The 14,761-nt window shown below is 44.4% G+C and overlaps 1 protein-coding gene across 1 annotated transcript in view; it reads left to right on the top strand.

Moving 5' to 3' along the window:
- The window catches only part of TTLL5 (tubulin tyrosine ligase like 5), a 196,061-nt gene that overhangs the window by 119,866 nt on the left and 61,434 nt on the right, over positions 1-14,761 (top strand). The window contains exon 29 of the mRNA XM_023762178.1: positions 1,320-1,504. Within this exon, the coding sequence (XP_023617946.1) occupies positions 1,320-1,504 (185 nt within the window). The remainder of the gene's footprint in view (positions 1-1,319; positions 1,505-14,761) is intronic.

The following is a 14,761-nucleotide window of genomic DNA, read 5'->3' as shown; positions in this document are numbered from 1 at the left end:
ATATATTATTAAACTTTAGACTTTTTATTTTTTAAATTTATTTTAATTACAGTTGATATACAGTATTAATTCCAGGTGTACAACATAGTGATTCAACATTTATATATCTTGCAAAGTGATCACAATGCTACTCCTAGGCATATACACAAGAGTTCTTCCACATATGCACCAGGAGACGTATGCAGGATGTATGCCGCGCCGTCTATAATAGCAATGAGCTTGAAACAACTAGGATATCTAATGGGGGAATAGAAAAAGAACTTGTAGTGTACTTGCAAAATGGAATACCAAGCAGCAGATAAAATTAATAAATCTTAGCTATACTTAGAAAGGATGAATCTTGGGGGTATGGTAATGAATAACAAAAGCAAGTCCAAGGAAACCACTACAGTAAGGTTTACATTTTTTTAGAACTCAAAAACAAGCAAAATTAACTGGTGTTGAGTATGTGTACACACAAATGCATACATAAATACATAATATAAAGTTACATTTTTTAAAAAGAAGGGAATACATGATAAAGGGAGGCAAGGGATTAGGACCACCTGGGTTGATGCACATTTATTGGTGATGTGGCCTGAGTTGATAATAAGTTCACAGGTGTTCACTATAATATGCTGTATGGGTTATACATCTGTTATAAATAATATTTTGTATGTATCCTATAATAAACAGAATATTTAGATTTTTAAAAGCAATGACACCAAATCATATATACAGAATGATCACAGTTATAGAAGCATTAGTATAACAGAAAGAAAACACATTACAGTGTTTCTACTTTTTGGATTTTTAAATTTTTTTCAATAAGATGTGTGACTTTTAGTATAGAAAAAAATATGACCTTGATTTTATATTAAAGAATTTCTTTCTTGCCAGAATTTCAGTGTTCAAAACTAATAGGACTCTGATCTCAGAGCTTTGTTGGAAGGATTGTGGATGACTTGACAGTGGATGCCATAGACTACGGCAAGTACAGTCACACAAGAAAAAACAAGAATTATAATCATGCATTTCGAGGCTACATTTTTGTTCAGATTAGTAAATTCTAGGATTGGTTATTTCCACTACACAGGATGAAATTCTTTCTTATGAAGCTATCATAGAGAGCAAAAACACATTAATAAATGCATGCAACAATTTGGCAGGAGGAAGAATTTTTAGGGTATAGTAAGGATTTCTTTTTATTTTTGTGAGCATTGGAAGATAGTGTCTTCTCCTTATGTTGTCAGTAAAGTAATCTGGCTGAGGTTTCTCTGTCACCATCTTGTTTTAATTTTATTTTTACATGTGTAAAAACTTTTTTTTTTTTTTAGCAGGTTCAGGCCATGCAAATAAGCAGCATTCAGGAGTAGCCAAAATGCAAAAGGAGGGAGAAGATGTTCCTTCATATAGCAGGCGGTACAACCAAAGCATGGTTACAGCTGAACTTCAGCGGCTAGCCGAGAAGCAGGCGGCGAGGCAGTACTCGCCCTCCACTCACATCAGCCTCCTCACCCAGCAGGTACGCACGGTTTGGGGTGCCAGAGGGCTCTTTGGACTGACACGGGAGTGATGACAGGGTACTCTGTCCTTCTCTGTCCTTACTGATTTCTATATACTGATGCCAGTTGAATGAGTATTAGCTGGTTTTGAACTAGAGTTCTTCAACTTGAAAGAAAATGAGTTTCTGTTACACTTATTGCAAAGTCAAGTTGCAGCTGCTGTTGATGTACTTATTTCATGGATCTTTAAAAATAACTTTTATAGGATCTTTTAAAATAACTTTTTAATTTGGTAACATTTTCTAGTGAATTCTAGTCTTACAAATCTTTTTACCAGAATGCCATAACATTACCTTTACTTTTCTTTTCTTTTTTATTGTACCGTCTTTGATCTTGTGATCTCGGGATGTTTTATGGGTACTGATTAATGAAGTATTTCAGTACACCCTTCTCCAACACGTTATTCTCCCCATTTCACAGGTGGGGAAAACTGATGCTGAAAGAAATGATATATTTAAGGTCATCTGGAAAGCCGGCTAGGTGGAAATAGATACCAAGATTTTGGCTTTTAAGTTAAATAGATAATAACAAGCTTACAACACAATGAGATTAGTTGAAACTTTCAAGAACTTTGGGATTCTTTTTTCCCCTCCTCGCTGTGGTATTTAACTGAAAGTAGAAGCCATATCTTCTCCTTTTCCTTAAAGCAAAATGGCATCAAAGTCCTCCAAAAAAATGATCATAACTTAACCCCACAGTTATATTTTCCTCTCTCTCTGTTGTGTCAGATTCCTTAAATGGTGGCAACTCTGTAATGATTTCAAGTCTAGAAAACGTGAAGCTGTACTTTAAGTACATATTCAATGTAGGCAACACACTGCTCCCTGGTGGTGCCCTACTTCTCTGTTTAAAACTTAGGACCAAAATGAAAGGTAAGCTTTAGCTGTACTTCAGCGTCACCCCAGTATGGGAGAAAGTAATTGGTTTTCTTTTTCAAATCTCTAATAGTTTGAAGGAAGGAAGAGGGAGAGACCCAATGTGAAACAGAAAGCAGACTCTGATAATGGCAATGTTGAGAATTGAAGGGAGTTAGTTAGACTTTAGTGATAGAACAGTGGGAAGAGGGAATAGAATATCACGCCCATCGTAGAGTGGGAAGGAATTTTGAAATGTGAAGTGGCTATGAGGAAGGGAGAAAGGGGCCAGTGATCTGCTACACATCTTTTCATTGGCTCATTGACTATAATATGTTTCCAATTTATAAATGAGCAGCTAGAAGCACCAAAGCATTAAAATTTTTTCTTTGCGAGTGTAGTGAAGAAACATAGCCAAGCCCTAACTGGTTTGGCTCAGTGGATGGAGTGTCGGCCTGTGGACTCAAGGGTCCCGGGTTCGATTCTGGTCAAGGGCATGTACCTTGGTTGCAGGCACATCCCCAGTAGGGAGTGTGCAGGAGGCAGCTGATCGATGTTTCTCTCTCATCGATGTTTCTAACTCTCTATACCTCTCCCCTCCTCTCTGTAAAAAAATCAATAAAATATATTTTAAAAAAATATAGCCAATATTGGTATTTACATATTTTCCACTTGTGTCATTTGGTGGATTGCAAACCTTGCAGAATGACAGGATCCTGATCTTGTGGGAATCTTAGGTGAGGGTATTATAATTGGAAAGTTTTCTTTCATCAGTCCATCTTTCTCAGCTAAGAAGAATTTCAGTGCCAGTGAATTTAAAAGTCCATCAGACTCCTCTTCGTAGGGCTCTGAACTTGCCATTAGATGTCAGTCTTAGCGTTTGGAGTCTTGGTAATAGTCTGGTTAGTGCTTGGAGCAGTGCTGAGGGAGGTGCTGTAGTATCTAATGAGCAGGGTGGAGTAGTGGGAAGAGAGTTGAGTTGGCCATCTAAAGACCTGCCTTCTGTCACTGACTAGCTGTGTGATTTTGGAAAATTCACTCAACTTCTCTCAACCTTGGATTCTTTATTTGTTGTTGGGGAAAATAGAACAGCACCATTTTCTGGAAAATCATTTTATATTGTCCACAGTTTCAATTATTTAGCCCATTAAAGTTTTTAGTGGCAGTCCTGGCCGGGTGGCTCAGTTGGTTGGAGTGTTGTCCTGTACACCAAAAAGTTATGGGTATAATTCCCGGTCAGCGCACATACCGGGTTCAATCCCCAGTCGGGGCAGGAGGCAATCAATGTTTCTTTCTCACATTGATGTTTCTCTCTCTATTTCTCTCTCCCTCTTTCTCTCAAATCAATAAACATTTCCTTGGGTGAGGATAAAAAAAAAAGTTTTTAGTGGCATTCTCCATAAAATTTTTTTATTCAGATGGTTTTTTAAAATTTATTCATTCAAAAACATTTTATTAAGTTCTTACGAGTGTTCCAGGCTTGGGCACCAATCTGTGGGGATGATAGAAGACAGTCCTCAGCGTGAACTAACTTCCATTCTGATTAGTGGTGTTGGAGGACAGGGAGCCAGCAGGGACCAGCTAGGATGGAAGCTGGACGGGAAGACAAGGGCTGATTCACGGAGAGCTTTGAATGCCCTTGCAGGAACTCACTCTTCATTTCAAAGTTGACTAGGAGCCATAGAGACCATTAGCTGGATTCCTCAGGCAGCTGGGAGGAGGATGGATGAGGCATTGTCACCCCTTTCTCTCCCTGCTCACCGGTGAAGATGCAGAGGAAGAGTAAACTAGCCAAAAGTAAAGAAGCAAAGTACTCTGACAACCCAAAAACTTTGAGTTACCCAGAATTTACATTAAAGGCTAGATTCTTAGGAATCCGTATAAAAACAGAACCTCATTTACCTTGTCATTGCTTTTACTACTACTGCTATGCCTGAACTTTGTTTATGGCCTAGAACACATGAGAATATCAAACTTGCCTGACCACAGGAGTAGCCACAGTGGCCACTTCAGAAATATTTGTGCCAGCTCAAGCATGCTTGAAGTTAGAAGAGATACATGTTCTTTTGTTTTGTTTTTGTTAATCCTTCCCCAAAGATATTTTTCATTGGTTTTTAGAGAGAGTGGAAGGGAGGGGGAGAGACAGAAAGAGAGAATCAATGTGAGAGAGATAGATCAATTGGTGGCCTCCCGTATGTGCCCTGACCACAGCCAGGGATCAAGCCTGCAACGGAGGTATGTGCCCTTGGGAGGTACATGCCCTTGACCAGAATTGAACCTGGGTCCCTTCAGTCAGCTGGCCAATGCGCTGTCCACTGAGCCAAACCAGCTAGGGCAAGATACATATTTTTTTAAATATATTTTATTGATTTTTTACAGAGAGGAAGGGAGAGAGATAGGGAGTTAGAAAAATCAATGAGAGAGAAACATCGATCAGCTGCCTCCTGCACATCTCCTACTGGGGATGTGCCCGCAACCAAGGTACATGCCCTTGACTGGAATCGAACCTGGAACCTTTCAGTCCGCAGGCCGACGCTCTATCCACTGAGCCACACCAGCTAGGGCAAGATACATATTCTTAACGTACAATTATTCAACAAATACCTTCCAAGTCTGAACCGAAGGCAGATCCCATTTAGGTCTTTCCCTTGTCATGTGAGAGGCTGGTTATTTGGGGAGGATGGGAGCCTCTGGAAAGCAGTGTGTACTCCCTGAAAGCAAGGTTTTCCACAAGCATCTTTCCCCTGTGGTGGGGGAGCGCTGCAGTAGCTGGCAGGGCGCTGGGGTGGAGCTGGGTGTGAGGTCTCACTATCTCTGCCTCACTCAGAGCTGGGAGAGGTGTTCTTTACAACTGCGGCGCTCTGCACAGACGCAACCCCTGTGGTCACTGCCCTGAGTGCACAGAAGAATGTGGCAAATCAGCCCAGCTCTGTGGTGAGGAGGGGAGGCAGCGAATCGGAGGGAGCCGTGGCCCTCTCTGTGCAGCGCGTGTGAGATTTCAGGACCCAGCTATCATTAGGAGCAGCTCCAGCTCCTCCCGCCTGGGAGTTTAATCAAAGGGATAACAGCAGACCACCCAGGCGAGGGCTCCGGCAGTCTCTGTTCCCCAGCCAGCCAGTGCCCGGGATGTGGCCAGGCCTCCTGGAAATGTGCTGACAGATACATAGGAGGGAGGAGACACGTTTTGCTTCTCACATTTTTCATTTCGATGGAGAGTAGAAAAGAAAACCATTTAATTTCATTTTTTGCTCCTTGTCCTGATACTTCCCTGCCTAGTCCTAGAGAAGGATATATGCTTAGGAATAGAATGTTTATATGCTTAGGTATGGAATGCTTGGTTCACACCAGTCCTCATTCACTCTCACTCATTCATATGCATTGAAAGAATTCACAAAGGAATTTATTTTTTCATTTCTTTTGCTGTAGCAGCTACCATTGTCGTCTTGCTGATTTATTCATGGTCCACAGTAGACCTTGAGTGAATCTCGATTTCACAAATTCCAATTTGAAAGTGAGATTGGCAGAGAGGAGCTAAATGTTTGACCTGGTTACAAATGTCCTTTAGGATCGAGGCGGGTGACACTCAGTTTACCCCCAGCCAGGGGTCTTTGGCCCCCAGACGTCCTTCCTGCCTCCTCAGCTCATCTGGACACACTTGAGTGCCTGTACATTGTGTTCGGATTTTGTGGTTGGCTAAGCCTAACTCCTTTGGTTCTGTATGCTTTCTGGTACTTCTTTGTATCATATACATTACTCTTCATTCCTAGAAACGAAAAAGCAGACACTCTTGAGTCAGTGAGACCTTGGACAAGTTACTTAACCTCCTTGTGCCTTGACTTCCTTCTTGGTAAGATAGAATAATTTTAATATCAGGACCACTCCCTTCCTGGATCCCTGTGCCTCTGCTCTAAGACCTAGTTCCCATTGATCTCATCTAATTCCCTACGTCTTCTGTGTCTCTCAAGGCTTTAAGCCCTCAATTTTTCTTAATTCCTTGGCCTACTGCATGGTCTTTTGTTCTAAAATAACTTTTCTTTTGCTGTCCACTCCCTCAAGCTCTTGTCATCCCTGAACTGCCAAATTTCTTTTGAAGAAACACCCTCTTGCTGCCCTCAGTCCTCCCCGACCCCTTACTCTTGCAGTCTAATTTCATCTCTGACCATTTTGTCCAACTCTCTCTCACTGGTCACTGAAGACCTTGAAATTGCCAGCTTCGGTCACCTGTTTTTAATTCTCATTCTCCTTTAGCATGTGGCACTATGATTGACCACCTCCTACCTGAAACTTCCCTTAGCATCTTCACCCCTTTAATAATTCCTTTGAGAGCTCTTTTCTTCCTGCTGGAAAGATTGCATTTTCTACGTGTTTTTAAGCCCCTGGCATATGGACCTCAGTTATGAGAACAGGCACTGGGGAACCTCTGGGTCAGCAGCAGAGTCTCTGGTGGAAGAGGTGGGTGATGCCTGGGCATCCTCCAGTTATCTCTGAATTCCAGGCACAGCGGAACGTTTCCTCTCTCTGTAGTGTCTCTTCTCATAGCTCCACCTGGTACTGTTCTGTGGATTTCTCCCAAATATGTATCTTTTAGTTTGAACCTCTTTGCTGAGTGCCAGGTCTAAATTTCCAGCTGCCTGCTACACTCTTCCACCTAACTGTATTACCAGCGTTAAAATATTCAACATATTTTTAAAATATTCAAAAATACTTACTATGTCTAAAACCTACTCTTGTCCCTTTTTCCTCTCTATGTTAGTCGACATTGCAATTTCTCTAGGAATTTAGGTAAGGAGCTTTGATTTATCATTGTCTCTCTTTGCTTCCTTATTCTCTCTAAACGTCCAGGCAGGTTGCCATGTCTTGTTGATTCTGACTTTAGAATGTCTCTGATATTTATCTTCTCTGTTTCACTTTTATATCTACCGTCCTGCTTAAGGCCTTAATTATCTCTCAACTGGACAGCTGCAGTTACCTCCTAAATGGCCTCCCAGCCAGCCTCTCTCTTAGTCACCCTAGTCTTTGCTCTAAAGGAATCTTTCTAAATCATAAGTCTGATAATAGTACTCCTCTGCTCAAGAATCTCGAGGGGCTTCCTGTGATCTATAATGTGAAGCCCAAGCTATTAAATGTTATTCAAAGCCTTAATTTAGAATCTGGCTCCAGGCTACTCTCTAGTCTGTCTCTCTCCCATCACACATTCTTTTGTGAAGTTCAACCAGAATTTCTCTGGTCTCTGTGCCTCACTGTATGCTATCTTCTCAAGGGAAATGTTCCCCAGTCACCATGTCTAATCTTAGACATCCGTCCAGGCTCAGCATAGATGCCACTTCACTCATATGCGTGCCATTTCGCTCAGCCCACTGTGTATGTCCAGATAGCTCTCTCCCTTAATAGTTAGCCAGCTCTTTGAGGGCAGTCTCCTTTGCTGCCTCAGAACCCGACTCAAGGATGGTACTCAATGAATGTGTTGATTTTACAGGAATGTAAATTATTTGATTGAGTAGGGGGACCATGTCCACTTTTTGACCAATTTTCCCCCCACCTGGATGTAGAAGTACTTAGTACATTTTAAAAAATAAATAATTGAATCTTGCCCAGCTGGTGTGGCTCAGTGGTTGAACATGGACCTATGAACCTGGAAGTCATGGTTCGATTCTCAGTCACGGCACATGCCTAGGTTGCAGGCTAATTCCCCAGATTGGGGCATGTGGGAGGCAGCCGATCAATGATTCTCTCTCATCTTTCCTTTCTTTCTCCTTTCCTCTCTCTGAAATCAATAAAAATGTATTTTTAAAAATAAAGTAGTGAATCTTGAAGAAGGCATTGCTGCCCCAGCTAGAAGTCTTCTGTCCATTTTCTATACTCCTTTAGCCCTTCATTCATCACTCTCTATAAGAACTCTATTATACTTATTATACATCTCTTTCCTGTTGAGTTATAAAGTACACTAGAGGCCCAGTGCACAAAAACTTGTGCACTCGGGAGGGTCCCTCAGCCCGGCCTGTGCCCTCTCGCAGTCTGGGACCCCTCAGGGAATGACCACCTGCTGGCTTAGGCCCGCTCCCCAGGTATTGGGCCTAAGCTGGCAGTCAGACATCCCTCTGGCAGCCCAGGAGCCCTTGGGGGATGTCCACTTGCCAGTGGGGAGCAGGCCTAAGCTGCAGTCGGACATCCTTAGCACTGCTGAGGAGGCAGGAGAGGCTCCCACCACCACCACTGTACTGGCGGGCGTCAGCCTGGCTTGTGGCTGAGCAGAGCTCCCCCTGTGGGAGCACACTGACCACCAGGGGGCAGCTCCTGCATTGAGCATCTGCCCCCTGGTGGTCAGTGTGTGTCATAGTGACCAGTGATTCCCAGTCACTCTGCTGTTAGGATCAATTTGCATATTACCCTTTTATTATATAGGATAGAGGCCTGGTGCATGGGTGGGAGCCGGCTGGTTTGCCCTGAAGGGTGTCCCAGATCAGGGTAGGAGTCCCACTGGGGTGCCTGGCCAGCCTGGGTGAGGGGCTGAGGGCCATTTTCAGGCTGGCCACACCCCCTTCAGGGAGGGGGGTCCTGCTGGGGTGCCTGCCCAGCCTGGATGAGTGGCTGATGGCTGTTTGCAGGCTGGCCACACCCCCTTCAGGGTGGGGGTCCACGCTGGGGTGCCTGGCCAGCCCGGGTGAGGGGCTGAGAGCCATTTTCAGGCTGGCCATACCCCCTTCAGGGTGGGGGGGCCCTGCTGGGGTACCTGGCCAGTCTGGGTGAGGGGCTGATGGCTGTTTGCAGGCTGGCCAAGGCCCCCAGTGGGGACCCTCACCCCATGAGGGTGTGGCCATCCTAGGTGAGGGGCTGATGGCTGTTTGCAGGCTGGCCAAGCCCCTTCAGGGTAGGGGTCCCCGCTGGGGTTCCTGACCAGCCTGGGTGAAGGACTGATGGCTCTTTGCAGGCTGGCCAAGCCCCCCAGCAGGGACCCTCACCCCATGAGGGTGTGGCCATCCTGCGTGAGGGGCTGATGGCTGTTTGCAGGCTGGCCACAGCCCCCAGCCACCCAAGCTCTCAGTGGAGGCTGGCTGGAAGCAGGTATCTGGGATTTATTTAGCTTCTATAATTGAAACTTTGTTGCCTTTTGCGGAGGCCACAGCTGGCCAGAGCAGGCGGGAAGCTTGGCTTCCTCCATCGCCAGGGCAACCAAGCCTCCTGCTTGCTCCAGCTCTGTGGCTGCCGGCCACCATCTTGGTTGGGTTAGTTTGCATATAGATGCTCTGATTGGCTGGTGGGCGTGGCTTGGGTGTAGCGAAGGTACAGTCAATTAGCATCTTTGTCTTTTATTTGTGTAGATGATGGCAATTCTTTCTAACCTTCTCCTAGCACAGCACCTTGCACTTGGTAGGTACTTATCACATGCAAGCTAAATTGAAAAGAATTTTTCTATATTTTGTTGGTTTTTATATTTTTTTAAACAATTGCTCTCCATTTTAAAAATTGATGAGACCATACCTGCCCTTCATAAAAAAGCAGCTGACATTAGTTGAATGTCTACTTTAGTTATAGGCACTGTGCCAAGCACTTCGTAAGTATTCTCTCTTTAACCGTATGAGGTACATATTTTTTTTTTACAGATGAAGAAATTAGAAGCTTAGAGAGTAAGTGACTGCTGTGGTCACACAAATGGAAAGTGACTGATCAGGACTCAAATCCAGGTCTGTCTGACTCCCTGCTCTTTCCCTTTGTGCATTTCTGCCTCGTCCTGTTTGATAAGGACTCTAACCTCTCATCAGACTAAAATGACTGAGCTTAGCACTGAGAGCCTGTGGTTCTTGTGACATTGCCCGGAGTTGTAGCCATGTCAGTGCGTGAGCCTGCAGAGAGGACGGTATGAATGCAGATTTAGACAAATTCATATTCATGTCGGTCCAAATGCTTCTTAACCTTTCTGGAGTCAGAGATCCCTTTGAGAACTGAATGAAAACTGTATTCTTTCTCCTGAAAAAAATGTACACTCAAACTTAGAAATTTGCATTAATTTCAAATGGTTTATAGAAATTCTCCCAACTAGGTTCCTATTGGTGCCCAATAAACCCAGGGTCTGCAAGAACCTCTCAAAACTTTTAGGTCAGATATGGCTATTAATATTAATGATTTGGCCCAAAATGATTGTTCCAAATTTGTAGTCATCCTTGCTTCACACATCTTACCTAATAATAGACAAACATGTAAATTGACTATCCCTCTACTACACTCACCAGCCAATCAGGAGAGTATGCAAATTAACCCAACAAAGATGGTGGTTAATTTGCATACGCAGGCGCGGAGCGAAGACTGAAGGCTCCGGCCAGAGCAGCGAAGACTGAAGGCTGAAGACGCTTTGCTTCTCCGCTGTGGCTGGAGCAAAGGCCTGGGTCCCGGGTGCCGGAGGAAAACCGGTGCCAGCAGCCAGGAGAAGGATAGGCCTTCCTTCGTGCAACGGGCCTCTAGTTTTATATATTTAGTGATATGTTCCCCACCAGGCTATCTTCAGTGCTCAAAAGAATGCCACTCACAGAGTAGGTGTCTGATAAATATTTGATGAATTAATGAAATAAGCTTTTGAATCCCCATCTCTGGGCCTTATCAGACAAGAATTATCTAAGATTTTTATTGACTATGCTAGAATGAAGAAATTGCTTCTGTGTCAAGAAAGGTAAAGTCATGTGAAAATCTGCAGGCCCAGTTAAAGGAGGGTTTTTGTCACTACATTTATAAACAAACCACTTTTAAAGAAATGTGGGATTCTGTGGTTTGCTATGAGTGAAGTCTTGTCCTTAAGGGACTGATAGCACCTGGGTGCATAGAGGCAGATGCTGGCTGACAGTTGAGCTGGTGAGTTCTCAAGGGGTCCCACTGGATACCAGCATCCCACTTTTTTCATTAACCTGTGTTGTTTTTTTCCAAGTATCTACTAAAGCCTCACCATCTTTGGATGTCAGTATGTTTGGTTTTGGGGTTTAAAGGGGGGGCTGGACATTACTGCCCACACGGTCATTAAATTCGGATTCAGAGAACTGGCTGGAACCCAGGATTCCATAGTCACCATCTTGAGGTTGAGGAGAAGATGCCCAGAGGGGATCCTTCAAGTGGAAGCCTTCTTTAATTTCAGATTTTTGGTTCTAAACTCCTGAGTGGAACCCCGAGCTTTTGGTGACTTGGGCATATGATGCAATGTCTCCTTTTGCCCTCCGGGCCTCAGACCTAGACTGAAGGACTGGGGCCATCTAATCATCCTCCTGGGGTGCCTTCCCCCCAGACCCTCCCCTAATCTTGATCCTCAAAACCATTTTACTGTTGAAGACAAGTATGGAAAGACACAGCTAAGGAAAGGTGCCTTTTCTCAGAGGGCCCTAGAGCAAAGTGGCTTCAGTTCCCACTCTTTGACCTTCTCTATCTTAACGGGCAGGCAGCCCCTTCTTCACCCGCTACATGGGAAAATGGAATCCAAAAGAGGGCCGATCCGAAAAGAAAACGTGAACAATGAGCACATGAACTCGAGTGAATTTATTGTATTACAGACGCAGTTCTCCAGCTCCAAGGCCCAGCACTCTGCCTTAGCCCAGGCGGGAAATGAGGGGAGACCAGCAGTAATACTAGTATGTCCTCATCCCAGCCTTATTACCTCTCGCCAGACTTGGGATTCTCAACTGCCTGCCCACAATTCTGATACAGCGCTACTCTCAGAACCCCTGAGCAAGCTTACTGTTGGCCTATAGATGAAGGACAGAATCTTTAGCGTGGTACGCAAAGACCTCTCCAAGCTGTTTGTCTGCCACTTCCTCTCTTCTGCTCTAGGCTTTTGCCAAATTACTAGTGGACTGCTTTTTGTTTCTCAGACATTCTTCCTGCTTATTTGTCTTTGCATTACTTATGATTTTTCTTGCCAGGTAGGAACGACTGTCCCCACTCCCTCCCCCAGCATCTCCTCCCTATCCTTCCAGGCCCAGCTCACATGCCTTCTTTGAATTTCCTTAGCACTTTCGTTATGGCACTTATATTCTGGAGGCCTTGTATGTTGCTGTTTGTCTGGGGGAACACAAATTCCTTTGTGGCTTTAGAGCAGGGGCCACAGTTGAATCTGTATATACCCCTAAGGTTTACCCAAGGCCTTGCCTGTGATAGGCAATGCAGCGAATATTTATCAAATCATCTGAGGTTTGGACTGTTTTGATCACGTAGGACCCCAGCATTTCTAGAGCATGCCAACTAGAGCAACAGTGATCTAGGTTAGGCCTGGCCCTGGTCCTCTTTAGATACCCAACGGTTATGTATCTGGGTGGGTGGTGGTATATTCTGGGAAGCCATCAGGCAATACCATCATATTTTAATTATAGCACTGGCAGCAGCACTACTTTTAGCAAACAGCAGTAACAAGCAATAACACTTGGGCGGGCCAGCCGCCGGAAATTGGCTCCCTCTCTGTTTCTCCTACCCTCTTTTCAATCCATCACCTGTATTTATTCCCGCTGTAATTTAAACACCTGTCTAGATGGAATGCGTGCAATGTGTCCCTACCCCACACATTCAGATATTTGCTCACCTGCCTTATTCGGAAGGCTGGCTCTAAAATAAACAGTGTTTTGGTATTAAAAGAAAAAATGCACTGAGGTCACTGTGGAAATGGACATGGAGAAAGGAGCAGGAGTGGAACCTGTGGGTGAGCCGCTCCGGGGAGTGGGAGCAGCAGAGGAAGTGGAGGAGGACAGCAAGGAGTGAAACATCTGCCTGAGCGTTGGGTCGAGGTGGGATCCCGTGACTGGACTTTCCCACCAGCAGTCATTCACTCAGCTAACCAGCTACAGAAAGGCAGCGGTGGAAGAATATTTAACAAGCTGAGTGTTTTTAAGCTTAAATGTTTTGGTTTATTTTAATGACCACTGTTTCTCATGTCAGCGTAACAAGTAACCTTGGACTACATATATATTTTTTTTCAATCCTCACCCAAAGATATGTTTCATTGCTTTTAGAGAGAGAGAAAAAAACATTGATGTGAGAGAGAAACATCAATCGGTTGCCTCCCATAGGCTCCCTGACCGGGGATCAAACCTGCAACCTAGGTATGTGCCCTGACCGGGAATTGAACCTAGGTATTGTATGGGACAACACTCCAACCAGCTGAGCCAACTGGCCAGGCAGTTGGCCTGATTTTGTTTAATATTCTTTAGTAGTGAAATGTTGATCATCATTGCGAACCAGGTATATATAAGTGCCATTTTTCACTTTCTCTTCATCTGATCAAAGCTGGTTTTGTTATGTTACCTCAAGAAATGTACTAGTAGATGGACAGAGAAGCAGGTGTCGCCTGGCGACAGCCATATTCATCCCCCCTTTGCCCTGCTAGGGAAGAAGCCTTCGGGTGTGAACCCTGATTGGCTTATTCAGTTTATTAAGGCCTGGTCAGTGCTGGGAGATTTGCCCTGCCCTTCCGTCTTCCTTAGTCAACACAAGATGCTCGTGGGGCCAAAATCGATGCTCGAGTCCATTTTAGTTCAGTGAGTCATGCTGCTGCTCCTACAAAGCTGAATGGAAGGGCCAAAGGCTTTCTTAACTTATTCAATCTAGAGATAATTGTTTTTGGACCAAACCTCAGCACAACATAAATCTGTATACATAAGATTCAGCCAGATCTAGTTGAGGTTCTAGAGCTGTGTTGTCTCTTAAGGTAGCCAATAGTTGTATGTGGTTTTTCTGAATTTAAGATGTATAAAGTCACCCTGGCCAGGTGGTTCAGTTGGTTGGAGCATCATCCCGTACACCAAAAAGGTTGCAGGTTCAATTCCCCATCAGGGCACATGCCTAGTTGCAAGTTTGATCCCCGGTACAGGAGGCAACCAATGAATGTTCCTCCCTCACATTAATGTTTCTCTCTCTCTCTTCCTCTCTCACGGAAATCAATAAAAACTTATCCTGGGGTGAGGATTAAAATATTTTTAAATTATATAAAGTTTAAAATCTTGTTCTTCAATCATACCAGGCACATTTTAAGGTCATAATAGCCACATGTGGCTAGTGGCTACTATATTGGACAGTGCAAATTATAGAGCATTTCCATCATCACAATACATTCTGTTGGATAGCACTGTTCTAGGGATTAAAAATAGGATTGATCAGTGGTCGGCAAACCACGGCTCGCGAGCCACATGCGGCTCTTTGGCCCCTTGAGTGTGGCTCTTCCACAAAATACCACGTGCGGGCGCACACGTACAGTGCGATTGAAACTTTGTGGCCCATGCGCAGAAGTCGGTTTTTGGCCTGGGCGAGTCTATTTTGAAGAAGTGGCGTTAGAAGAAGTGGGGGGTGTCAGTCGATCGGGCAACGGGAGACACAGCGCAGGCAGGGCCACAGGATACGTGG

The sequence above is a fragment of the Myotis lucifugus genome, unplaced genomic scaffold, assembly GCF_000147115.1.
Source record: "Myotis lucifugus unplaced genomic scaffold, Myoluc2.0 scaffold_235, whole genome shotgun sequence".
Taxonomy (NCBI): Eukaryota; Metazoa; Chordata; class Mammalia; order Chiroptera; family Vespertilionidae; genus Myotis; species Myotis lucifugus.
The sequence above is the reverse complement of the archived record's forward strand: the minus strand, read 5'-3'. Positions and strand labels throughout refer to the sequence as shown.